General features: G+C 36.7%; 1 protein-coding gene across 1 annotated transcript; it reads left to right on the top strand.

The window, feature by feature from the left end:
- The first annotated feature begins 190 nt into the window (after positions 1–190).
- LOC100890413 (sodium/glucose cotransporter 1) lies at positions 191–24,049 on the top strand. Its single transcript, XM_003728561.3, has 13 exons — positions 191–465; positions 10,063–10,134; positions 10,301–10,405; positions 12,378–12,542; positions 13,763–13,949; positions 14,798–15,006; positions 17,104–17,239; positions 18,085–18,192; positions 18,999–19,194; positions 19,625–20,015; positions 22,339–22,443; positions 22,795–22,882; positions 23,621–24,049. The coding sequence occupies exons 1-13, from the start codon at positions 385–387 to the stop codon at positions 23,848–23,850; spliced, it is 2,073 nt and encodes a 690-aa protein (XP_003728609.2). The 5' UTR covers positions 191–384; the 3' UTR covers positions 23,851–24,049.
- The last annotated feature ends 1,758 nt before the right edge of the window (positions 24,050–25,807 follow it).

Below are 25,807 nucleotides of genomic sequence, written 5' to 3'. Positions count from 1 at the left end.
ATATATGTATAAACTCTTTTTCTTTCAAACAAGGATTACATTAAAAAAAATACCATGATACAAAAGCGCCTTTTTCAAACTATTTAATGTTATAAACATCATAAATTAGGTATTGCGGGAGAGATCGGGGCTAAGGGAAACATGCTCCCCGCCCCCAGCGTGCTTCAACGCTCAACGACCGAACCTTAATTCAGCGAACGATGGAGGCTTTCCGCTTTACCGTTAACTTTTGTGGGCATCCAAGCACACCGCCATAAACTTACATACCGGTCAACAGTACAACAACATCAAACTTGATCAGGCATATTTTGTGCTTGAGTGGCTTGTTTGATAATGTTCACAATTAAAATTGTTAATCATGTGGACATTTAGAAGCTAACGGCCATGGAATCGTCGGGACTTTTACCGTGGGATGTCGTGGTTCTTGTTCTTTACCTCATCTCTATCTTAGTGATTGGTATAGCGGTAAGTCGTTTCATACCGGGGCCTGGCCCGGGAAAGTTTGCTACCATGCACGGTGTATTTTGGGTCGCGGCGTGGTTCCCTCGGGGTGGGCGAGGCCTCACTATGAATATGACTGACAATGAGAGCGGACAAAATATACAGTTCCTCAGGTAGACAAAGGAACATCCCTTACTGCTATTATGTAAAAATGTGTAGAACAGGTGTCACATGCATAATTTTATTCACCTTTTTACATAATAGCTGTGAAGGGATGTTCCTTTGTCTACCTGAGGAACTGTATATTTTGTCCGCTCTCATTGTCAGTCATGTTCATAGTGCCTAGATCACTAATGTCATGGCCTAGATACGGGAACGAAGAGTTTGAGTGCAGTTGTATCTCGTCTGCCGATAGCCAGCAGTAACTCATTCGTGTTTATAGTTAACTCATTTCTTTTCTTTACAGAGTTTAAAACCTTCTGGCTCTCAATTAAAGAGTTTGTGTGTTTGTGGTATGTGTGTTGTGTGTGTGTGTGTGAAAGAGAGCTAGGAGAGAGAGAGAGAGAGAGAGAGAGAGAGAGATGGATAGAGAAAGAGAGGGGAGGGGGGGGGGTTGGAGAGAGAGGGGGAGGGGGATTGAGAGATGGGGAGGGGGTGGAGAGATGACAGAGACAGGAAAACTGAGGGGTGGGGTGGAGTTGCAATAATTTTACAATATTAGTGATAGGCAATTATGTTAAAAAGGAATAATGAATTTTGCTCCATCTACATGTATGTATGTATATAGGATTCAACTGCAATAAATGAAATCAGACAAACAGATTTCTATAAAGTCAACTTATACTCTTTGTAATTAAGGCTGAATCTGTTACGATTTCTAAAACTGAAAATGAAATTATTTAAATATTATTATGATCTTGCTAATTTCAAAGTGACAGCCTTCCTTAATTTCTATCAAACTCCTTTGAAAGAAAGCAGAACCCCCAGAAGCAGATTATGGAATTTGAACAAACATATCTAGCAAGTAATAAAAGGTCAGGAATAAATATTCAAAAAATGGTAATCAATTTTGTACTAGAAACTGTCACCTGTTGGGGAGTGACAACTCTTTTATTTGTTTCAAACACACATTGACTTTGTAGGACCTGGTTTTAAGGACCTATAACTATATCTTGAGTATAGTCACAAGGGGAAGGGAGTTTATTGTACAACTCATGTTGACAAACTATTTACAAATTCAGATTCCCACTTGATTACATATTTTATTAAATTCATAACTTCATCTGTTTATATGATTTTTCTATTTTACCCAATTAAACTTGTTAGATAGGTAAGCTTTCCATGTAACTTTCATTTGATTATATAATGTGTGTGTTTTGTGTCATATTATTATCCAGGTTCTACATGGCATATGCCTACGCATATACAGATGTTGCCAGATGGTATCCTTTTACTCTTGATATGTCATTCATCTTCAGCTTTTATATACATGCAAATTTAAAGCTATTAAAATGAACAAATATAACAGCTGATAGTGCAGTGTGGCAGAGTCAGGATTCTCTGATTGGATAGGGCAGGTGGGGGTATTTAATGTGGGGGGTTTCAACAAGGAAGCCAGTTAAAGGTTTTTGCTTCTTTCAGTAGCCTTCTTAGAGCTGAATTGCTACAGGGTGGGGGTCACAAACATGCTATTGTATGATTGTTATTAGGAATTTGTTATTATAATTATGTATCATGTATTATATTGTTGTAATTTGTAGGTTAACATTACTTTAATTTTATTTTTGTTAAGCGCTTAGAAACTTTGTATTAAGTGCTATATAAATGTAATATATTATTAATATATTATGCTAAGGGTGCATTCTTCTTTTTTGTTTAATGTTTATGTATACCCCCCCCCCCTGCTTTCTCTTCGGATCTGCCTCTGCTGTTTTAGCTAGCATTATTACACATATGCCTGCGGACGGACATCTTTTCATAGACTATTGGGATTGATGCATATGTTGGCCTTGCTGCTCCAATAGATTGAAAAATAGATTCAGAATTGAAATCTCTGATGCATTGAGCATAATAATATAGGCCAACAGTGTATTATTGTATTATGCGCTGTGTTTAAATAACATAGGCTTAAAACCATTTTTAAAGGTAGTGTATCCCTTTTGCTGCCAACATCAAATTCTGTAGAACAGCGCTCAAAATACACGGGGGCGGTGGGCGATTCGCCCCCGTGAGCTACAAAATCGCCCCCGTCCGGTTGCTCACGGGGGCGATTGCAAAATTAAAAATCGCCCCGGTGGAATTGTAAAATAAAGATAATCTTTTCTGTTATAACTTTAACACAATATTGAGTTTCAATTTTCAAACCTTAAACCAATGAAATGGAACTAAGATTAGCGTGCAAGATTTCTCGTTTTATGAGTAGGCCTATTATTACCGATTCAGCTCACAGTGCAGTGCCGCCGTCATTAGTGGTTATAGGCATACTGCGCCGTTAGTAGCGGTGCGCGTGCACGCTGCCGCGCCATGTCTGCTGGAGCGGGAGGCGATCGGGCAAGGGCAGAAACATGGTCATGGCCTGGAGAAGTTTTTCGTTGTCAGCAAATAATGAACCTCGACCAGTAAATCAATATTAGGGACTCTTAGATTTGCACGATGAGAACGTGGACTGCAACGTGTGACCTCCTTTTAAGGCACTGCCAGTGCTTAAAAGGATGTCACATGTGATTGCCAGTGCCTTAAAAGGACGTAACACGTCCACGTCCATGTCCACGTCCACGCAAATCTAAAAGTCCCTTTTGAGGAGAAGAGGAAGACCAAAATGTCGTGGAATGATATGGTAACATGGGCAGATCTACGGCGGGGGGGGGGGGGGGGGGGGGGGGGGGTAGGGGGAACCCCCTCCTCCCACCCCCCCCCCCCTCCGGCCCCCTTGGGCTACCAAGTGAAAATGTGATATTAAAGCGGGGGGGGGGGGGGGGGGGTTCTGGAGAGGAGGACTACTAATCTATTTTATTTTTTTCAGGGGGCAGGGGGAAGTGAAGCGCCGTTTTAGCATGACTTTCTTTTCGTGCTGTAAGATCACTTTGAGATTAGGGAAAGTGTATTATGTAATGGGTATTTTAAATTGAATGGAACGTCTCAACCCAGTAAGCATGGCTGAGATTTGTAAAAGTTGTTTTTACAAAGAAGATTCAGGTGAATAGCAGTGCTTATTCAAACAAATATTCGCATCAATTTGAATCACAATCATTATTTGTCGCTTAATCCCTTTTAATGACCATGTTTTCTTTTTCGTTTGCAAGGGGAGAAGAAGATATCACGTTAAAGACATCATAAAGATCAGTGTTGTATGCGTATATATTATATACACAGGCCAGTAACAGCTATGTAGCTTGTAAATTTGTAAGAGGGAAAATGCTGATTGAAATTATAATGATGAAATAGCAAATAATTGAGGAGTATCATAGGTACCAATTCAATGGATATTTGTATAAAAAAGAGCCCCCGTCAGTAATAAAAGAGCCGCCGTGAGAAGGCTCACGGGGGCTCTTTTTTCGGGGGAAGAGCCCCCGTGGACAAAAAATTAATTTGAGCCCTGCTGTAGAACTTTGCAGGAATTATGAATTTGTCATGTATGTCCTATCTGTGAAATTTAAACTGTTCTAGTATTTAAATTATTCAAGGAAACCTGTTAACTTTCTAGAATTCACTGTCAGACACGATTGAGTGACTGACTGACTGAATTCTTTTATACTAAGGTATTTCAATGTATGCTTGTTTCTCTCCCAAACCCTAGGTTACCACCTACTTGTTTCATCTGCTATGCAATATATAGATAGAATTTACTTTGCATACATTATTTGTTGCTATGTCTGACAAGACTCTGGCAATATTTAAGGCTTCAAAAGAAACTTTTGTTATAGAAAAGAGGTATTCATACAATAGCCATTTTCGTAATGTAACCAAATTTAATGCATAAGTCTTTGTGAAGTGCCTCAATAGAAATTATTCATTCACCTGATAAGAATAATAGTATTTCAATAGTCAGAATGCAAACTGCATATATTAAGTGTTGCTAGTTAGGTCAAGCCATAATGTTTGTCCTACCTGGCAACCAGGGCTCAAATTAATTTTTTGTCCACGGGGGCTCTTCCTCCCCAAAAAGAGTACTGATGGGGGCTTTTTTTTATACAAATATCCATTGAATTGGTACCTATGATACTCCTCAATTATTTGCTATTTCATCATTATCATTTCAATCAGCATTTTCCCTCTTACAAATTTACAAGCTACACAGCTGTTACTGGCCTGTGTATATAATATATACGCATACAACACTGATCTTTATGATGTCTTTAACGTGACATATCTTCTTCTCCCCTTGCAAACGAGAAAGAAAACAAGGTCATTAAAAGGGATTAAGCGACAAATAATGATTGTGATTCAAATTGATGCGAATATTTGTTTGAATAAGCACTGCTATTCACCTGAATCTTCTTTGTAAAAACAACTTTTACAAATCTCAGCCATGCTTACTGAGTTGAGACGTTCCTTTCAATGTAAAGTACTCATTAAAGAATACACTTCTCCTAATCTGAAAGTGATCTTACAACACAGTGGCAGATTTGCATGGCTGAGATTTGTAAAAGTCGTTTTTACAAAGAAGATTCTGGTGAAAAGCATTGCTTATTCAAAAAAATCCTTGCATCAATTTGAATCACAATGATTATATGTCGCATGATCCTTTTATTAAATAACCTTGTTTTCTTTTTTTTTTGCAGGGGGAGAAGAAGCTATGTCACGTTAAGAAATCATAAAGATCAGTTGTATTATGCGTATATGATACCAGAACAAATGTTGATTATCAGAATGTCATTTTGGAATACCTCTATACAAATACCACATTGTCTTTAGCCCGTATCAGTATTAGTATGATCCAATATAAAGCTATTATTCTTTATTTAATTCAGTATAATGCTTTTCCTCAAAAATAGTTTTGCTATTTTTTTAGGGTTGAGACGCTAAGAAATGGTTTCAAATGTACATTACACGAACCCTGAACCATTGCAAAATGATGGTGGTTCTCTCTCTCTCTCTCTCTCTTTATTTTAATCATGCATTATCAACTACATATAAAGCAGCAACCAAAAACTTAGGGTTATCTGAGATAGGTGAAAGTAAAAGTAAAAAAGAAAGTCGTGCTAAAACGGCGCTTCACTTCCCCCTGCCCTGAAAAAAATAAAATAGATTAGTAGTCCTCCTCTCAAGCATCCCCCCCCCCCTGCTTTAATATCACATTTTCACTTGGCAGCCCAAGGGGGCCGGGGGGTGGGAGGAGGGGGTTAAACCCCCCCCCCCCCTCCGCCCCCGTAGATCTGCCCATGTTACCATATCATTTTCACGACATCTTGGTCTTCCTCTTCTTCTCAATAGGGACTTTTAGATTTGCGTGGACGTGGACGTGTTACGTCCTTTTAATGCACTGGCAGTCACATGTGACGTCCTTTTAAGCACTGAGCAGTCTTGCTTCTCAGGGACCCTGACCATTATTACTTTTGTATGTTGTTGTTATTTGATATCATTAGGTGGTCTGTCAACGACAGATCACCTATTGTTTTCGTCAGAATTTTCTTTCTTTATTATTATTCTTTATTTTTATTTATTTCTCCCCACTTTTTTGTGTAAAGGATAACTCAAGATCGGTTTAGTCAATTTCTTTCAATTTTGGGACGGTCATAGGTCATTGTCATGAGACGTGACAGCAACATTTTCAAGGTCATCAAGTCTTCATGACGTCATCCAGGCGCCATTTTGTGTTTTTTGGGGTACTTTTTACTCATGATCATATCTTCATAACGGAAAGGCATTTGTCATTCATATTTATCATGATTAAGGTCAATATCCGTCCGGTCAATTTCAGGTCAAAAAACGCGCGCGCATGCGTACGTCCGCCCGTCAGCGCGCGCGCAAAAAAAGAAAATGCTCCAAATCGTCTCAAATTATTTTTGCATACGTTTCAGGCCATTTTAAGCGTTTCTAAAAAAAACCCGCACACGAGCATGCGCGCGCGTTTTCGCGCGTACTGGTATTTTTCAACATAAAATCGCCAAATTTTCTCTGTCATCATATTTGGCACATTTTTCCAAGCATTTTGATACCTTGTTCACCTTTTTTTGCCCAGTAATAACGGAATGAGCGTCCGTTTAAAATAATGTCCGTGCGTGCGAGCTCTTGTAATACATAGCATACAGGGGCAAAAACATGCCTATACAAAATCCATTGTAGCGCTTTAGGATGCAAAGTGAACCCAATTTCTTTTTCATATTTTGATAGAATATGAATTGGAGATATGATTTCATGTCACATTTGACCCTCAATTAACTCATGACGTCATCATAATGGCCTCCGAACTCAAAATTTCAATTTTCATATTATGACGTCAGCAGATTTTTGGAAAATTGATTGTATCTCTGTAAATGTTGATCAATTTTCTTTCAAATTTGGATATGTTCTACCTGAGAATATTTTCTACAAATGCAGTCAGAACGATATTTCATTTTGACAAAGGCATCATGACGTATTTTTGCGATTAAAGGAGGCATGTCAATTTTTCATATTTTGCGTGTATTCTCTAAGGGACATGACTTTTTCTCAAAACTGGATTCTACATTCTCGTCTTTCGGGAGCAATATCTCCGTCGTTTTATCTTTGTTTACGCTGAGCTTTGAATATGTTGTAGCTGAGACAATAAGCTATCACCAATGTGCCCTTTATTTTTCGATCAGATGCCGGGATCATGCTCATATCTCACTTGCAAAGAGGGATTTGAGAATTCCACTTTCCGTTTACGTGTAATCGCTAATAAGGGAAATGTTTTGGTATATCGGTAACGCACTTGACTTCGGACCTCGAGATCCCTGGTTCGAGTCCGGGCGTCTCCAACAATTTTTTTTTAAAATTTTTTTTTGTTGTTGACATTTTTTAATGATCATAAAATTGAAAACAGACCACCTAATTCGTCACCATGACGAATTCAATTTCTAGTATTTTAATTGAATTTGTACAAAAACACAATTCAATTAAAATAAATTTGTGACCACTTTTTTGTGTGCACGATTACTCAAAATTAAACCGTCCAATTTCTTTCAAATTTAAAACAGTTATAGGTCATTATCTTAAGACATGACAGGAACATTTTCAAATTCATCAAAATATCATGACGTCATCTAGGCGCCATTTTGTGAAGTGCTCTGAGAATCAACTCATGATCATATCTTCATAACCGTAAATCATTTCTCATTCATATTTATAACGATTATGGTCAATATCTGTCCGGTCAACTTAGGTCAAAAAACGCGCGCGTACGCGTCCGTCCGCGCGTCGGTGCGCGCAAAAACATAAAATGCTCATAATCACTTTTTGATCAAATTAGAGTACGTTTTAGGCCATTTCAAGCATTTCGAGAATTTTGCGTGCGCACACCTTTCCGCGCGCAAAAATTTGCGCGCACGTTTTTGTTCGTAATGGTCGAACGCAACCTTAAATATTCATTTTTTGTTGTTTTCATAGTATTTCCCATTTTTTTCCGATCAATTTGATACCATGTTTATCTCTTTATGACCATCAATAACGAAATGAGCGTCCGTTTAAGGTAAATGTCTGTGCGTGCGAGCTCTTGTAATACATAGCATAAATGGTCAAAAACATGCCTATACGAAATACATTATAGCTCTTTAGGATGCAAGTTGACCCCACATTTTTTTGCGTGTCAAACTCGTGAGAAATAATCGAGCCAGTTGTAAATAACATCGCGCACCAGCTGCTGGTGACAATGACAATGTAATGCGCACCATGCACGAACTCTATTGTGACGTTACAATCAGACCCTTGGCACACTGTTTGCAGTGTATCGAAAATTCGTCAAGCACTGGATGCACAGTGCTTGTATGACGATGTTTTTGCAACTTCTAATGCTAGGAAATCCTGTGGAGTGTAGGCTACATAATTTATAAGATAGTAATTTATAATTGATAAGATAGTATAAGATAGTAAGAGTTTCTTGTTTGCTCTAGATATCTGATGTGGTTAATAATAGTAATATTTACTGCCTAATTCAGGGCAATACGACTTGCCATATATCATCCTCACCTTAGGTTCAGGCGATATACGTCATATTGCCCAGAAGGCAGTCAATATTACTTAATTATGCATCATCATAATTGCTCAATATTTCGTTCATCAGTTCAGCTCATCAGTTTAGTTCAGTTCATCAGTTCATCCGTTTAGCTCATCAATTCAGTTCATTTTACATCAGTTCATTTTATCAGTTCATGAGTTTATCAGTACTTCATTCATCAATTCATATCTTAATACAATAAATACATCATTTTACATTAACATAATTTCATGGGGTAATTAAATTGAAGATGAGCATGATCATAAGAATTGAAGACAGACCACCTAATTCGTCCCCATGACAAATTAATTTTCTAGTTCTTCTATTGTATTGTTGTTTTGTATATTTTGTTGTTTTAAATGGTCAATAAATGAAGGGACTTCCTTCCTATTCAAAAAATAATTACTGACACTGCCTTAAAAGGAGGTCACACGTTGCAGTCCACGTTCTCATCGTGCAAAACCAAAAGTCCCTAATATTGATTTACTGGTCGAGGTTCATTATTTGCTGGTCATTTGAAATCACTAGATTTCAGCGGGTTAACGCTTTCACAACGAAAAACTTCTCCATGACCATGTTTCTGCCCTTGCGCGATCGCCTCCAGCTCCAGCATACATGGCGCAGCAGCGTGCATACGTACCACTTCTAACGGCGCAGTTGGCCTATAACCACTGCTGACGGCGGCACTGCAGTTGCGAGCTGAATCGGTAATAATAGGCCTACTCATAAAACGAGAAATCTTGCACGCTAATCTAAGTTCCATTTCATTGGTTTAAGGTTTGAAAATTGAAACTCAATATTGTGTTAAAGTTATAACAGAAAAGATAATCTTTATTTTATAATTCCACCGGGGCGATTTTTAATTTTGCAATCGCCCCCGTGAGCAACCTGACGGGGGCGATTGTGTAGCTCACGGGGGCGAATCGCCCACCGCCCCCATGTATTTTGAGCGCTGCTGGCAACAATTAATGTATGCAGTTCGGATTCTGTCTATTGAAATATTATTATTCTTATAGGTGATTGAAACAATTCACTTAACAAAGACTTATGCATTAAATTAGGTTACATTACGAAAATGCTCTATTAGTAAACATGTCTGTTCTAAGAGTATTTAGAGCCTGTCATATTTTGCCAAGTACAATCTCGATAATCAGTAGGAAATTGAGAAATGAAAGTGAATTTTTAGAAGACAAGTTATTTTGAAGCAAACTACTTAAACAATTCTCTAGTGATAAATCTTGTGTGTTTTATTGCTCTACTATTTTCTGATTTATCTTCTCTTTTTTTTAAATTATTATTTATTCGTCAGTTCCACTTCTTTGCACATAGCTTTGTGTAGTAAAATTACAAGCAAACCACATTATGTCAGCATATAGTTTATGACTAAGGAAAAGCTATGAACACTTAATTTCAGCTGTGTTGTTTTGGTTTTCTTTGTTTTTTAGTCACTATGGCGGTCCAACAGGAGTACTGCAGAAGGTTTTTTCTTGGCTGGGGGATCTATGCTTTGGTTACCGGTAAGTGATGCTCTAGTAGTCCAGAATCTTGCCGATCTTTGAATTTGTTTTGGTATGTTTAAAAAACAAGATTAATGATGTGACAGCTGCAGGGTATAGTATTTCATTCTTGTTTTGGATTGAAATACAAATTGAATGATATGTTACTATATTTTGTTTGCTTTAGGTTGGGGCCTCATTGTTTGCCAGTAATATTGGCAGTGAGCATTTCATCGGTCTGTCTGGATCAGGAGCCTATGCTGGCATTGCCATTGCAGCTTTTGAACTCAATGTAAGTTATAAGAGGATTGCGTAGACACAGAATCATGGACAGAATGATGCAGGTCACAACAATAAGTTGATAGCTTTTGGCTCTAAGGTGACTTGCGGTGCTTAATTGGCCTTTTTTCAGATTTTATTTTGTTGATTAAAAAGTGAAAGCAAAATATAATCTGGAAAAGGCTATAAGCACCGAAAGATATCATCTTTTTGTTGTCGCCTGCGTCATTCTGTTTTTATATCCCATAAGGCAGACAGACTGACCCACAAACACACACACACACACACACACATAATTATAACTTTTCCACTTTTTGTTCCCATTTCACCTCATATAGAACAGCAATACATTTGTTTTCACAACAGTGGGAACGAATCCCTTTTTATTTGTGCATTGGTGTATGATGTGTATCGCAAATGCTTCACATGAAAGAGTTAGTTTTATTTCACTATTGTATTTCTGATAATCTCCTTTTTTGAAGAAGAATACACAGTTCATTATAATGCATGTTATTCCTTCATCAAATCTGTTTATAGCTGTAGGTTTGCTATAAAAGATCATTGCATATATCCAATGTACTTTGGAATATTACTCATACACACAATTCATTCCTCTGTAAAGTGGACCTTGGAATTAATACTCCATTTATAGGATCACAAATATTGTCTCTTGATTAACTCTCAAAAATAAATTGGATCTCAGTGCTAAGTTTTGCTCTCTAAGTCTGCCATATGTTTCCTTCCATTCATTCCCATATATGTATGATTGTCATTCACGTCTATATATTTCCTGGGACTACCCATGATCTTTGTGATTGAAACACATTTACAGTTTCAGAATATATGAATAAATGAGACTGCGTCCAAGGATGAATACATATATATATATATGCTGGTAGAGTGTGAAAATAAATTCACTTTTACGTTCTCATAACCTTGAGAAGGCCGCATTATAAACTTTTAGGTTAGAGGTTATTGTATATGTTCATTCAAAAGAACAATTCTTCATTGAAATGGCACTGCTATTATTATGGTCTTTGTGCATTGTGTTTATATGATGGAAACCCAGACACCTTAATTTAGAACGTGCCCTACACGTAAACACCTATTATCCTATCCTACTCAAGGACAGGAAGGGCCAACATGGTTGCTTGGACTAAGAAAGGCTGATTTCACAACAGAAAACTGCATATTTTGAAGATTATTTACTTATGAAGATACTGTATAGTCATGATATATCTATAAACAGTGATTTGATATCAACATTTAGCAATCTAATGTTCATTTAATGTTCATGTATATGGAATATATTCATAAGTATAATAGCACGGTTGGAGTTAAGAAATGTTGACATAAAGGTTAAAGCCCTATACCAATATGCAGCTTCCAGATCCTATGAATTGCATCTTCGATACCACATACAGTACATAATGGCAAGTGTCAATGATCAGAAAATGTAGTCGGATGCTGTTCATATTTTCAATATCACTTTTGAAAATATGCTAATCATAAATCTAAATCAAATATATGGCAGCTGTTGAAAACATGAAAAAACAACAATGAATTTTGGCAGAACGATCCTTGGTTCCTATTTCCTAGTTACCGGTATACTTGACATTGCTTGCATCAATGTAGAAAAGGGATTACCATGGTTGAACGATCCTATCAGAAATAATCCCCTCCCTCTTTCTCTCTCTTTCTCTCTCTTTCTCTCTCTCTCTCTCTCTCTCTCTTTCTCTTTCTCTATCTCTATCTCTATCTCTCTCTCTCTCTATCTATATCTCTCCCTCTCCCTCTCCACACAGGACTTAATCCTTTTTTTTTTTCCGGGGGGGGGGGGGGGGATAAGGAGGTGGGAAATTATGTGGGTAAAGTTTCTACTCAGACTGAATAGGCATACCATGGCATGCACCATAATTCCAGATTTATGCATGCAAATAAATTCAAAAAAGTTGATCATCTATTCTCCTGTATCTAATCTTTAGGCACTGGTAATGCTACAGCTACTAGGATGGATCTTTCTACCAGTGTACCTAGCCAGTGGTGTTTATACAATGCCGGAGTATCTGCAGAAGAGGTTTGGGAGCAACCGCATCAGGATGTACCTTGCCATTCTCTCACTTGTCATCTACATCTTCACTAGAGTCTCTGTAAGTGTTCTTTGCTGGTCTCCTGTATGTAAGGGCTATATAGCCCATTCAGAAAAGTTGCCCATAGTTGTGTTTGAATTTCAAAGGGAAATCCAACCTTGACAACAAACTACTCTTAGAGGAAAGCAACAAAATCAGTGAAGTAGACTGGTGAAAGTTTGAATGAAATTTGACAAAAAGTGAGAATGTTATGAATATTTGAAAGTTAATTGTAATCACAATAGCTATGGGCTCTTCAGAGTGGCTGAATCGGTAATGTCTCTTTGATGTACCGGCGGACAACTTTCCCATTTTTTCGAACACACAAAATGACTAAAAGTTCAATTTTTCAAAAAATGTTGACTATAAGGAGGGTCTTTTCTCTTTAGAGGGCTTACAATAACATGCTATAACCATTATATATTTTGAGTAGTGCCCTAAGGAAGAAGGAGCTTACAAGAAAAACAGAAATTCATTATATTTTTGTACACGACAAATGGGAGAGTTATACTCGACTATGTCACAAATCCACTCACCAAACTGCCTATTTGAGATTTACATAAACTTAGTGATCTCCTATTTGAAACATTCATAACTCTCTATTGATAGTCTGATTTATTTAAAACTTTCACCATTCGGTTTATCTTATTTTTCTGCTTTCATGCAAATGAGCTGTTTTATTACAAGGATTGGATTGCCCTTTAACTTATTTATTCAGAAATCTATCAAATTACACGAGGCACACAAGCAAAAAGAGCAAGAATAAGTTTCTTTGCTATGTTTAGGAATGTGTGTGCTACATATGAAATACGAAATACTTGAACAGTTGTGTCCACACCCTCTATGTTGAGAGTGAACAGCCCAGACATGATATGAAATGAAGTCTTGTTGATTTGTTTATGTGAACATGCCCTCTTCTATAAGCCAATTTGGAGATACTATTTACGCATGGGAATTTGTACAAAAACTAAAACATATCAAGAAGAATGCTGGATATATAGGTGTTCATGACAGTTAATTACTCATTTGTCATGTATGCACCATTTGTACAATCTATGATGCACAAGTAGAAGCATTCTTTTTAAGAGGGCAAACAAAATGTTTTCATGATGCACCTCCATCACTTAGGCAGTGATTATTCTAAAATTAACAAAGCAGGACTTCTCCATGTTTAGAATATTTGTGGACATTTGGGTATCAATTGTATGTGTGCTATCTCTGAACTGGTCTAATACCATCAGGTGGACCTGTATGCCGGTGCTTTGTTCATTCAGCAAGCCTTAGGATGGGACCTCTACCCAGCTATCTTCTGTCTCCTTGTGATAACGGCCATCTATACTATCACTGGCGGTCTAGCAGCAGTCATATATACAGAGACATTACAAACATGTATCATGTTGTGTGGAGCTCTATGGCTTTGTATAGCAAGTAAGATTGAGATTAAATCACTCCTGTCTATTGAGGCCACCCAAGGGAACAAGGAAGTGGCCACAGTAGACCAGTGGCCTTTCTAAACAGGTTCTGCAACGCATTTCTTTCTCAACAGGTGGCCACTAAGACAGGTTTGACTGTATTAGTTTAATTTGATTCAAATACTTCTGATTAAAAAATAAAAGATATTTATACTGGTTTTTAGCAGAATTCATTCATCAAGGAGAAGGGGGAACAGATTGTCTTACTCATAAAATGTTAACTACTTGTTATCATTATTCCAAACTATGTAAAAAAAAAATCTGTATAAATATATCATCAAAATTCTGTGTTTGTAGATTTTTTTTTTTTTTTTTTTTTTTGCTGTAGAAGGCTGGCAGGTATCCAGAAAGTAGATTTGAATAAGCAAGGAAATCATTTATTCTAGGATTAAGCACGAGCCTCTTATTAAATTGTGGACTTTCTACTTTCATTTTAATTCTTAGACTGCCATGTATGTACAGAGAAACTGTATATCAATATCTAGAATACACATTGAATGCATTAGTTTTTGCTAGGTCTTACAAATATTACGGCTTATCAAAACATTATGCTCGAATTCTTCATCTGATGATTGAAATACAATAACCCTGAAAAGGTGAATGGAGAAGTGTGTCTTGCCTCTTGACAATAAAATATGTATTAAATTGTAATGCTTTTCGAAAATAGGTTATTGTATATTGTAGAATTATGATGGATATGATTGATTTTGGTGTGACACATTTTCCAGTGACCATGGCCTAGGTTTTCTCTCGTGATGATTGTATGCGATGGGTTACATATCTTTTTTGTTATTTTTTTCTTAGGTTTTCATAAGATTGGAGGTTACGCCATGCTGGAGCCGCTCTATGCCGAAGCCATTCCTAATGAAACATTATATCGCAATGATTCTTGTGGGATGCCAAGAGATGATTTCTTCCATATGTTGAGGAATCCTGTGGGCTCAGACCTGCCCTGGCCTGGATACTTCTTTGGACAGAGCTTCGTAGCCATGTGGTACTGGGCAACGGACCAGGTCAGTAGAAATATCTTTCACCTTGATTGAAGAAAGAAAAGGAAAAAAAAAATCAGCTTTCAGCAGCTTTTGATGGTAACAGAAAATAAATATCATATGATAAATACATACAGAGCCCTGATTCACACATTCCCAATGGTTAATGTGGGAAACATGTGTGTGATAAGGCTGTGCATAAGCATGTAATGAGGGACTCGAGTACATGCCCGAGCTTACAGGCGGATACTCAAGTACTCGGCAGCCATGTTTTGTTTTGTTTTTGTAGTTTTGTATTTTGTTTTTCAAACTTAATACTTTTTTTGGTGATTTTACTCCCAAAAATAAGCTTGAGTCTGTACGGTCGGTGACACTCAATCCCGACTGTTTTTTCGAAGCTGACGCTCCGAATGAAATAGATCTAGTCTAGATGTATAGTCTAAACCCTCTAGTCTATAAGAAATGTTAGTATTACACACCACAAAAATTCATTCACCTTATACATAAATAAATAAAGGTTTCATATAAAGGTTGCGTATACTGGGTCTAAGCACGCTCGAGAAGCAGCTGGCTTTGGACTCACACAGCTATGTCACTTATTTGTCACTGTAGGGGATTATGTTTGCGCCTTGGACTTTGGACTCCCACAGCCATTGTTACCGAAGGGGATTATGTCAGTGCTTTGGAGGCCAAGCTAGCTTGCTCAGAGAGTATCTTCTGCATTGGACTCGCTACAGACATAATTCAACCATTTTATTTTAATTTCTTCCCTTCAAATTAGGAACAGAGGTTAGCTTCAAGTAGTATTCTGTATTCGCATTATGTTGAGACACAGAGATAATAATAATAATAATATTTAATTTTTAGATAGTTGTACACCACTGAAAAAATAGCCCCAAAAATAGAAGAAAGTAAAAAAAAAAAACATGGCGGCCAAGTATGCAAGTACGAGAAATCGTACTTGAGTAGTTTTCAATGGTGCAAGTATCAGAATACTCGTAGCAGCCTTAGTGGGTGAGGCTGTGATCAGAGATAAACACGAAAATAAGTTTTAGATATATGTTACAAAAAAGTGATGGAAGGTGGAATAAAGAGATTTTTAGATCCACAATTCAAAGATCAGTTGAAGTAAATGCACATACAGGAGCTGTTTTGTCTGTTTTGTCAAAGAAAATCACAAGAATGAACAAAAAGCAAAACGGCAGTATATTGAGCTGTCACATATATAGTGGCAACATTCAAATATTAATCCATGCTATCAAATTATCTCGTGAATGGATTCTCTGTCATTTTCATGGTGGCAGCAGTGGGATATATGAACCCATATTATTGAAATGACTGCTGAGTGAATTCTCATTTATTTGCATGGTGGCAGCAGTGAGGTATTCTGCTTCATTGGCATGGTGTCAGCAGTGGGATATTCTGCTCCATTTGCATGGTGGCAGCAGTGGGATATTCTACTTCATTTGCATGGTGGCAGCAGTGGGATATTCTGCTCCATTTGCATGGTGGCAGCATTGGGATATTCTGCTTCATTTGCATGGTGGCAGCAGTGGGATATTCTGCTTCATATGGTGGCAGCAGTGGGATATTCTGCTTCATAGGCATGCTGTCAGCAGTGGGATATTCTGCTCCATTGGCGTGGTGTAAGCAGTAGGATATGAACCAAACAGTGAAACGTTAATTTAAGGGCAATTATTACAGATACCGGGGCACAAAGACAGTGGCCTTACTTTAGCCCACAAATGTCCTTTGAATTTGCACTGCTGGGCATCGCCCAGATGTAAAAATCTCGGGATAGTATTGGAACCCAAACTATCAAAATTTCTGCTTTCCCAAACAATTAAATGTTAATTTAAGGCAATTACTGCAGATACTGGGGCACAAAGACAGAGGCCTTACTCTAGCCCACACATGTCCTTAATGTGCACTGCTGGGCATCACCCGGATATAAAAATCGTGGGATAGTATTTGAAACTTTTGCATCCTTTTTATTTCAAAAACGTGTCATAGTCTGAATAATGAATCATACTTGACTGTGTTCCACCAGCCATTTGATATTAGGATATAGGGGTGCGTTGTACAAAAGAAAACGTGCTAATGTTGTCTATCTGTCTGCAGGTGATTGTCCAGAGAGCACTGGCAGCCAAGAATCTCTCACACGGTCAAGGAGCAACATTGTTAGCTGGCTTCTTCAAGATTTCACCTCTCTTTCTCATCGTTATGCCTGGGATGATTGCCCGCATATTTTACACTGGTAAATCTTCTTCTCACTTATTTGTACATTTTGTGTGTGTAATGCTGTAATAAACCTACATGTACACATTTGTCCTACTCTGGTACTCCTTGATGTTTATTTTTGTTTGCCCTTTTACACATACATGATACATTTCATGTTTTACTTCGGTACACCTACATACTGTGTTACAACTTGTTTTAAATTTCTTATTTTATTTGTGTAACAGAATGTATATTTTGTTTGGTTTAACATTGTACAACTTGATGTGCATATCTTGATTTACTTTCTTATACCTTCATTAACATTTTTATGTACTCTGGTTTACCTACATATGCTATATTGTTTGATAATTCTGATTTCTGTGGGATTCTCTTGTAATTTTGATGTGGGACACCTCTCAAGAAAAAGGGCACTATATAATTCCTCTTATTACGCCTAGATGTACATTTTTTAAAGTTGTTTTACTGTTGCATACCCATGTGTAAATTATTTGTTTTGATTTCTTACTGTTATTTGTTTGTTTGTTTGTCTCGATCTGATATATCTAGATTTACAGTTTATTTTGAAATTTATGTTGAAATTTGTAATCACTTTAAGTGACTGGATGGACATGATATCATTGTCATTGGCGTAAACATCTAAAAGATTTAATGATCTTTGGTTTAAACATCTAGATTTGAGCTTAAACTGCTGTCATTTGAAAGGGAAAAGGCATTCGCAATGTTTGTTGTGGAAATGTAAAACTATGTTATGTATTTACTTGGGATATATGTTAAACTTAGATTGACTTTAACAATACTTTAATCAGTCAATGAAAATGCTCACATACTTCATCGTGTGTCATACTTTGTTTTTTATTTCAGATGTTGTTGCTTGTGTGGATAATTGTGAAGAAATTTGTGGTTCCAAGACGAGTTGTTCAAATCTTGCCTTTCCTCTTCTGGTGTTTGATCCAGATCTCCTACCTGAAGGTATGATTCACTTAAAATATACCAATCACCTGAAGAAAAAAAACCTTGATACAGCTTGAATGCAAATCATTATCTTAAAAAAACTTTACCAGGCATTCTATGGGCTAATAAAGGCATTCAAAGAAAATAATGATAACGTAAAACCTGCATGCACCTGGAACCGTTGTCAAACTTGGGTTCCATCGTGTGGGCTATATTCTGTGGTAGTGTACGGTTGAGATGACTATAGTCTACTCAGAAATTGCCTATGTGTGAATTGAGAGTGTATTTAAACTTGTCATATCTCTTCGAAGCAGTCTTCTAGGCTTATATTTTGAATATAGTATTGAGACATATAACCTCTTTGGTGATTGGTATACACTTTCAAGTATGTTCTTCATTTGAGATCAGTACTTGTTTTTCTACATATCTTAATTTAGAGTGGAGTTGGAAAAGAGGAGGGGGGAGAAGCAGTTGGCACTGAATGAAAGTGTATCTTCTGTAGAATCTGACACTGAAAGTTGCTTTTAAAAACGGATGAACAGAATATTTGCTTCTGTTTTTTTTACATGATTGTTTTCCCCCTGAATGTTACAGATTCTTTATTTTATTTTTATTATGAATTAAAAATTTAATAGTGGGAGAATCCTTTCCCATATTAGCTAATCATTATATTCTGACTTTCTGTTGAAGAAAGTACATGAGCCCAAATAACATTGTAGTTAAAGTCATTTAAAGTTTCAAATTTTGGATTGTTTACTTTTGCTCATCTCTATTCAGTTACTAAGTGTAATGTATACGCTGTATAAACCTTTACATTATCACAGGAGCCCATGGTTTATTAACCGCTGTAATACTTTGCGCCCTCATGAGTTCACTATCATCCACCTTCAATAGCAGCTCCACAATATTTACGATGGACGTGTGGCGATGGATGCGAAAGATACCTAGTGATAGAGAGATGGGACAGCTTCCGAGAGAGACAGCTCGGAAACATGAAATGGAGCTGATGATTGTGGGCAGGTAAATCTTCTGTGTTTATAGGAATAATTTCATAATCATTCTACATGTTGCTATCTGTTTTGTGAATGCCCTAGTAAACTTAAGAATGCAGAATTTAAAACGTATACAAAGAGGGGAAAAGAAGAATTACTGTTTACAGACAATATTTTATTTAGATCTTTGATAAAAAAACTTATATAGCCACACAAGGTGTAAATAGATATCAACTGCTACATTATTTTACCCCTTTTCTATATCCCAATACCACAGGACATGAGACAAAGTCTAGAATCTTTTCATTGTAAATGGCCTATATGATGTATGCATGCACCAAGATGCCATAATGTCAACTTTTGTTAACAAACGAACAAAATTGAGAATAACGAGAAGTGATTAAGTGATCGTAAACTATGAGGTATAATAAGCTTTCATTCATTCTATTGCTTGACAGGTTATTTATTGCTATCATCATCATGGTCAGTGTTCTCTGGGTTCCCATCGTCCAGAACAACTCCAGCGGACAGCTATTCGTCTACATCCAACAGGTTATAGCCCAGCTGGCGCCCCCTATCACCGCTGTCTTTATCCTCGCTGTCTTGTGGGAGGGCACCACAGAGCAGGGTGCATTCTGGGGGCTTGTAATCAGTTTGGTACTCAGCATCATCAGGATCAGTTTGACTGTGGCTTTTCCAGAGCCTTTGTGCGGCGAGGTGGACAGTCGGCCGCCATTCGTGGCTGCAATCCTTGTTAACTACATGTACTTTGCTCTGATTCTCTTTGCTTGGAGCATGATGTGGGTGATAGGAATTAGCCATTTTACAGAACCTGTACCTTCACAATATGTGAGTATTAAAACATGATAAACATTCCATATTCATAATTCAGTTTTACCATTTATAATAATTAATGTTAAAGATTTGCAATCTTAGTGTATTTTTCATTATTTGTTGTGATGCAATGTATGAAATCTAATTTTACAATTTATGCACCATGCTTGGAGCATGATGTGGGTGATAGGAATTAGCCATTTTACAGAACCTGTACCTTCACAATATGTGAGTATTAAAACATGATAAACATTCCATATTCATAATTCAGTTTTACCATTTATAATAATTAATGTTAAAGATTTGCAATCTTAGTGTATTTTTCATTATTTGTTGTGATGCAATGTATGAAATCTAATTTTACAATTTATGCACCACCTTTGATTTCAAGCAGAATGATAAATTTTTCTTTGTCAGAACAGATGACATTCAATTAATAATAAAGGCAGCTATGCAATACAACGTTGGGCCAACGTGAAGCAAACCTGTGCTGTTATGTTGGCCCAACTTCTTTTTGCCGGTTGGCTCGACTGCAACAAATTGACGTTGGGCCAACGTCGGGCCAACATTACGCCAACCCCTTTCCCACCATGTGCCATGGTCCAACGTTGTAACGACAACCAAAGTCCACCGTTTGCCATTGGAAAAATGACGACAATGGCCAAACGTTAGCTCGCTGACTTTGAACGTGCCGACCATGCCCGATGTTGGCCCAACGTCATATTTTTATCTGGGATATTCTCCAGTATGACATCCTACTTGTTTTTACATTTAAATTATTGCAATTCCAATAAGATATTATTTGAATCTTTCTTCAAATTGTTGTCTAGTCTCTGACTTTGAGCAAATCCTGCCAAAGATTCTTAGTGTTGTACATACGGAAAGGGTTGCTTGACTGTACATTTTAGTTTCAAGAGATATATTGTATGCCCAATTTAAGAAGGAAACAAAGTATCAAAATTTTACTCGAGGAAGTTTATTGCGGAGTTAATATGGAATATTCATGTAAATGATAAATCCCATCCCCTTAAAATCAGGAGTGATATTCATGGAAGAGTAGTGAATGAGAACCCACTATCTGAAAATAGAATCATCACCACCATCATCATCATTTATTAAAGTTAGCATTTTCCCTTTTACGAGGGGTTACTGACTTTCACGATATGATGACATTCCCTCTTATTTCCATTGCTTCTTGTCTCAAGCATCCTCCTCATTTAGACCAACCTTATAGCTTTCTTTCTTCACCTTATCTTTCCATGAAATCTTCGGTCTACCCTTCCCTCGTATATGACATCCACTTCCAGATCCAATGCTCTTATTGCAGCTTCATCATCTTCCCTTCTCAACATATGACCCATCCATCTTAATCTTAATTCTCTTTACCACTTCCACCATAGTTTCCTCCAGATGCATCCTTTCCATGAACTTTCTCGTGTTCTTTCTATCGGACTGTTTCACACCAAACATTTTCCGTATCATGGCTCTTTCAGTTCTCCTCAAGATACCCTTTTCTACCGTCTTCACATTCCAAAAATTATTGTCTTCATTTATTCAATATTATAAAGATATTTTACAGATTAGTATTCAACATAGTTTACATAGATATACAGTGTGAGTCCAATAAAAAGTTTACACCTAGAAAATTACTAATTATTTAAATAATCATCAATGAACATTAATTTGTTATATGTCTTATGAAAGAGTGTTTCATCCAAAATCATTTGGTACCATTTTTGTGTGGTATGTGTGTTAACGCTTGGATGAACAGGAGACCTTGTTTGCGAGAGTGCAAAAATCGACTTGCGCCAAAGTTGCCTATGTGATTTTTGAATAAAACAGTTGGGATTTGGGTATTAATTCGGTCTTTGCAGATCCAAATAACATCCCTAAAAAAATTAATCATGCCACACATATCAAATATCGAATATCAAATATCAACAAACATTTGTGCGCGTGTGTGTGGGTGTGTGTGACTTTGCCGTTTGCAAAAAACATGTGCAATGCATTTCATTTGATACATTCAATCCATTCTCTCACTCCGCTAATCCCAACATAATACATACTGTAGGCATCACTTTGGTGCAAGTCGATTTTTGCACTCTCACAAACAATGCCACCTGTTCATCCAAGCATGAACACATACCACACAAAAATGTTACCAAATGATTTAGGATAAAACACTCTTTCATAGGATGTATAATAATTTACTGTTCATAGATGATTTTTTAAATAATTAGCAATTTTCTAGGTGTAAACTTTTTTTTGACTCACACGGTAGATAGATGTGGAGAGCTTAATTCTTGTGAATTTGCTTGGCTTTCTATGTGTCTCCTAGTTGTACCGCCTTACATTCTGGACACGGTTCAGCAGAGAAGATCGTCAAGATATAATGGAGATGAGAGGAGAGTCAGAACAAGAATCCTTTGAAACAAAAGAAAAGGTGAGATTTTGAGCAGAGGTAGATAGAGATGGGAGAGAAATAGTGGGGTGGGTTAGAGAAAGAAAAGAGAGAGAGAGAGAGAGAGAGAAATTGCCTTTTGAAACAAAAGGGAAGTTTGAGATATAGAGCAGAGGCAGATAAGTAGACAGAGGGAAAGTCTTATGAACCAAAAGAAAAGGTGTAATTTTAATCAGATGTAGATAGAAATAGGGAGGAAGAGAGAGAGGGAGAGAAAGATTGAGAGAGAGGGAGAGAGAGGGAGAGAGAAGAATTTTTAAAAACAAAATTATATGTGTGAGATGCACTTGTTATTATTGTTCACATTATCTTTCGCATTTGACCTTTGACCAGGAAAGAGAGGTAAGAGAAAAGGATGAAATGGAATCTTCAGTTGACAACTCTATGGAACCTTATCATGTACTCAGGAAAACCAAAGAAGGTGAGAAATATGTTAATGATTCTAATGTTAGACGATAATAATAAGAAGAAGAAGAAGTAAAAGAATATTAATAATAATTATAATAACAATAATAATGAAATGATAATAAAATTAATAATAATAATAATAATAATGATAAAGATTATAGCGATAATAAAACTGTCATGATAATAGCAGTAGTTTCAGTTTCATTTTTATTTCACTTCCAACAAGCATATATCAATTACCTAAATTGAACACTGTAAAAATACACTGACTAGGTTTTTTATGTAAACAAGGCTTAACAGTGTATAACTTCATTAATTCAGTGTATAACAGAAATCTTATGCAATTGAGAGGGCCTACAGAAATGCTATGTCCTTAAAAAGATAATAATACTATCAAATAATAATACTTATAAAAGCATTGATTTAACTTCCACTCAAGTCTTTGTTATACATACATAAATACTGCACACTGCATTTTAATTTCCTTTAGATTTTATCAGGGACATGCTAGACATGTCCCTGGATTTTATGAATGATTTTCAGGTTTCTTCAGTACTGGTTTTGACATCATCACTAAATGCCAGTGAAGAGATGATTTGAAGAAATTGATTTAGATCATCAGAGGAAACTGAAACCACAATTTTCTGAATGTTAATTTTAGCTTGGATTTCATATTTCTGTTCCTTACTTCAATTATAAAAGTTAAGTCAATACAACAACTAATCTCCTCTAAACGTTGTTTCACCATTAGATTATCCCCTTATCGAAAGAAATGAGACAAGTCGATGGCGTCGTGGATGGAACTGGTTCTGTGGCATCTCGTCACAAGAGGGCGTCCTAATTACAGATGAAGAGCTTGAGCAACGTGAAACGAAGCAGATGGATAAAGTGATTCAGAGCAAGAGAGATAGGTACATCTTGAGCTCTGTAGCAGTAGTGGTAATTGGACTTGATATCTTTCTTTTTGCGTACTATGGTTGATTTTACAACAAGGTACAGGTGTACTTGTTTGACGTCAGATTACCGATAAAGCGAGGTTTTGTGGAATAAATCACATATCTACAGATTCCTCCCAATGTTGAAATCATCAGTAATGATTTATTTTATTTCAATAATAATAATAATAATAGTGGGTTCTTGTACAGCGCTCATGTCTGTCAGATTTGACACTCCTGACGCTCCCGATTATTACCCTGGCTTTAGCATGGCTGCCATTACAGCGCTCTAGCATTTCAAGGAATTAATTTTCTGCGAGGTACCCATTTACATCACCTGGGTCGAGTGTGGCAAATGTAGATCAATGTCTTGCCAAAGGACATTAGTGCTGCGGCAGGACTTGAACAGCAGACTTTGTGATCGACAATCCGGTGACATATCCACCCGACCACGTCACAGACTACATGGAAGAGGTAGAACAAGAATTTGGATGGTGTCAGACTTGATAGGGGACAGATCAAATGGCATAATGAAGAAGAAGGATAAAGATAAAGAGGGACGGAGAAAGAAAGAAACAAAGAGGGCTGTGGTGTGTGGATCTGCCCTTGGAAAAACATCTGAGAGAGAGAGAGAGAGAGAGAGAGAGTAATAGCAAGAGAGAGAGAGAGAGAGTGAGAGAGTAAGAGCAAGAGAGAGAGAGAGAGCGAGAAAGAGAGAGAGGGGTGGGGGAGGGAGAGACCACCCTTTAAACGATCTGCCCCTGGGAGGGAATTGTTCCATAATATGGCATTCCCTCCTAATAAGAGGGAAAATGCTGACTTTTTATAACTGATGATGATGATTTGTTAATTGGGAGAATTAATTCCTGTTTTGGTAACAGGGAAATTAATCCTCATTTACTAATTGGGAGAATTAATTGTTATTTATTTATTTATAAAGGGAATCGATTCTTTTCGATATCAAATGCTTGGCTATTTCGATATTGTTTTTACCAAATACTATTGTGATTTTGATACAGATTTACTTAGTGTAAATTGAGCTGAACCAACCAACAATAATGGCTAAAGAATGTTACTATTTATATTGGGATCAAATATTGCATGTACCGGGTATGTTTAAACCATATGCACATTTAACTAAGATTGTACTAACTGAAATTATTCTGCTCGTTTTTTGGCCATATCTGGACATATTTAAGTCTTAATTGAGAATTTTCAATTTTATTATAGTATTGATGACTGCTTTGAGAGAAATAGTTGTTTTTATACGCTCAAGGGAAGGTTAGAATTGTGCTATTGCCCCGAGGCGTGCTATTTTACAGAAATAGTTAAAGTTTATGAATGCAATTTCGACCAATCAGATGGCTGGATTTCTTAAGTGAGGTATATAAACATGTCTATGCACATTTTGATATGCAGATATATGTCACATGCATCCATTTCGATTGCGAAATTCAATTTTCAATTATATGTTCATTTATACATGCAGAGGACATCTACCCTGATATTAAGTTGGATTAATAAAATCAGAATTAAAAAATGAGAGCAATGGATGAGTGGAAGTTTGAGTAAAATCTGATGAAGGATAAACTAGTTATGAATTTTTAAAATCATTCTATGTCAAATACATACAGTGGGACCTCAAAATAAAAAATAAAAAGGAAATTACCCTGTTGCATTCCAACCATGTTTATATCAGGGCTAAACGAAAAAGGGAATACAAAGAGGAGGGGCTAGCAAAATCACATTGTTATAATGAGAGTTTGTTTTTATAGCAATGTTCTTATAACATGGTTATGCTGCATTGGTCACTATGTCATTTACATTGCCAGCACCATTCCCATGTGTTTTTGTACTTAAAGTACATTTAACATTTTCCTGTTTAATGAAGAAGGAATAGATCGGTGTATTCTATAGAAGGGATGTGTACAAATGTTATATTCCATGGTACAGGTATAATGAAATATATTCTGTAGAGAAAATAAAAATGTAATTTGAATATT

This window comes from Strongylocentrotus purpuratus, unplaced genomic scaffold (genome assembly GCF_000002235.5).
Source record: "Strongylocentrotus purpuratus isolate Spur 01 unplaced genomic scaffold, Spur_5.0 spur5_scaffold_14, whole genome shotgun sequence".
Lineage (NCBI taxonomy): Eukaryota > Metazoa > Echinodermata > Echinoidea > Camarodonta > Strongylocentrotidae > Strongylocentrotus > Strongylocentrotus purpuratus.
This window is presented reverse-complemented; position numbering and strand designations above follow the sequence as displayed.

Coding starts and splice junctions, on each gene's coding strand:
- LOC100890413 (XM_003728561.3), top strand. CDS start 385: ATGGAATCGTCGGGACTTTTACCGTGGGATGTCGTGGTTCTTGTTCTT. Junction 12,543..13,762: donor ACATCTTCACTAGAGTCTCT/GTAAGTGTTCTT, acceptor TAATACCATCAG/GTGGACCTGTATGCCGGTGC. Junction 18,193..18,998: donor TCCAGATCTCCTACCTGAAG/GTATGATTCACT, acceptor ACATTATCACAG/GAGCCCATGGTTTATTAACC.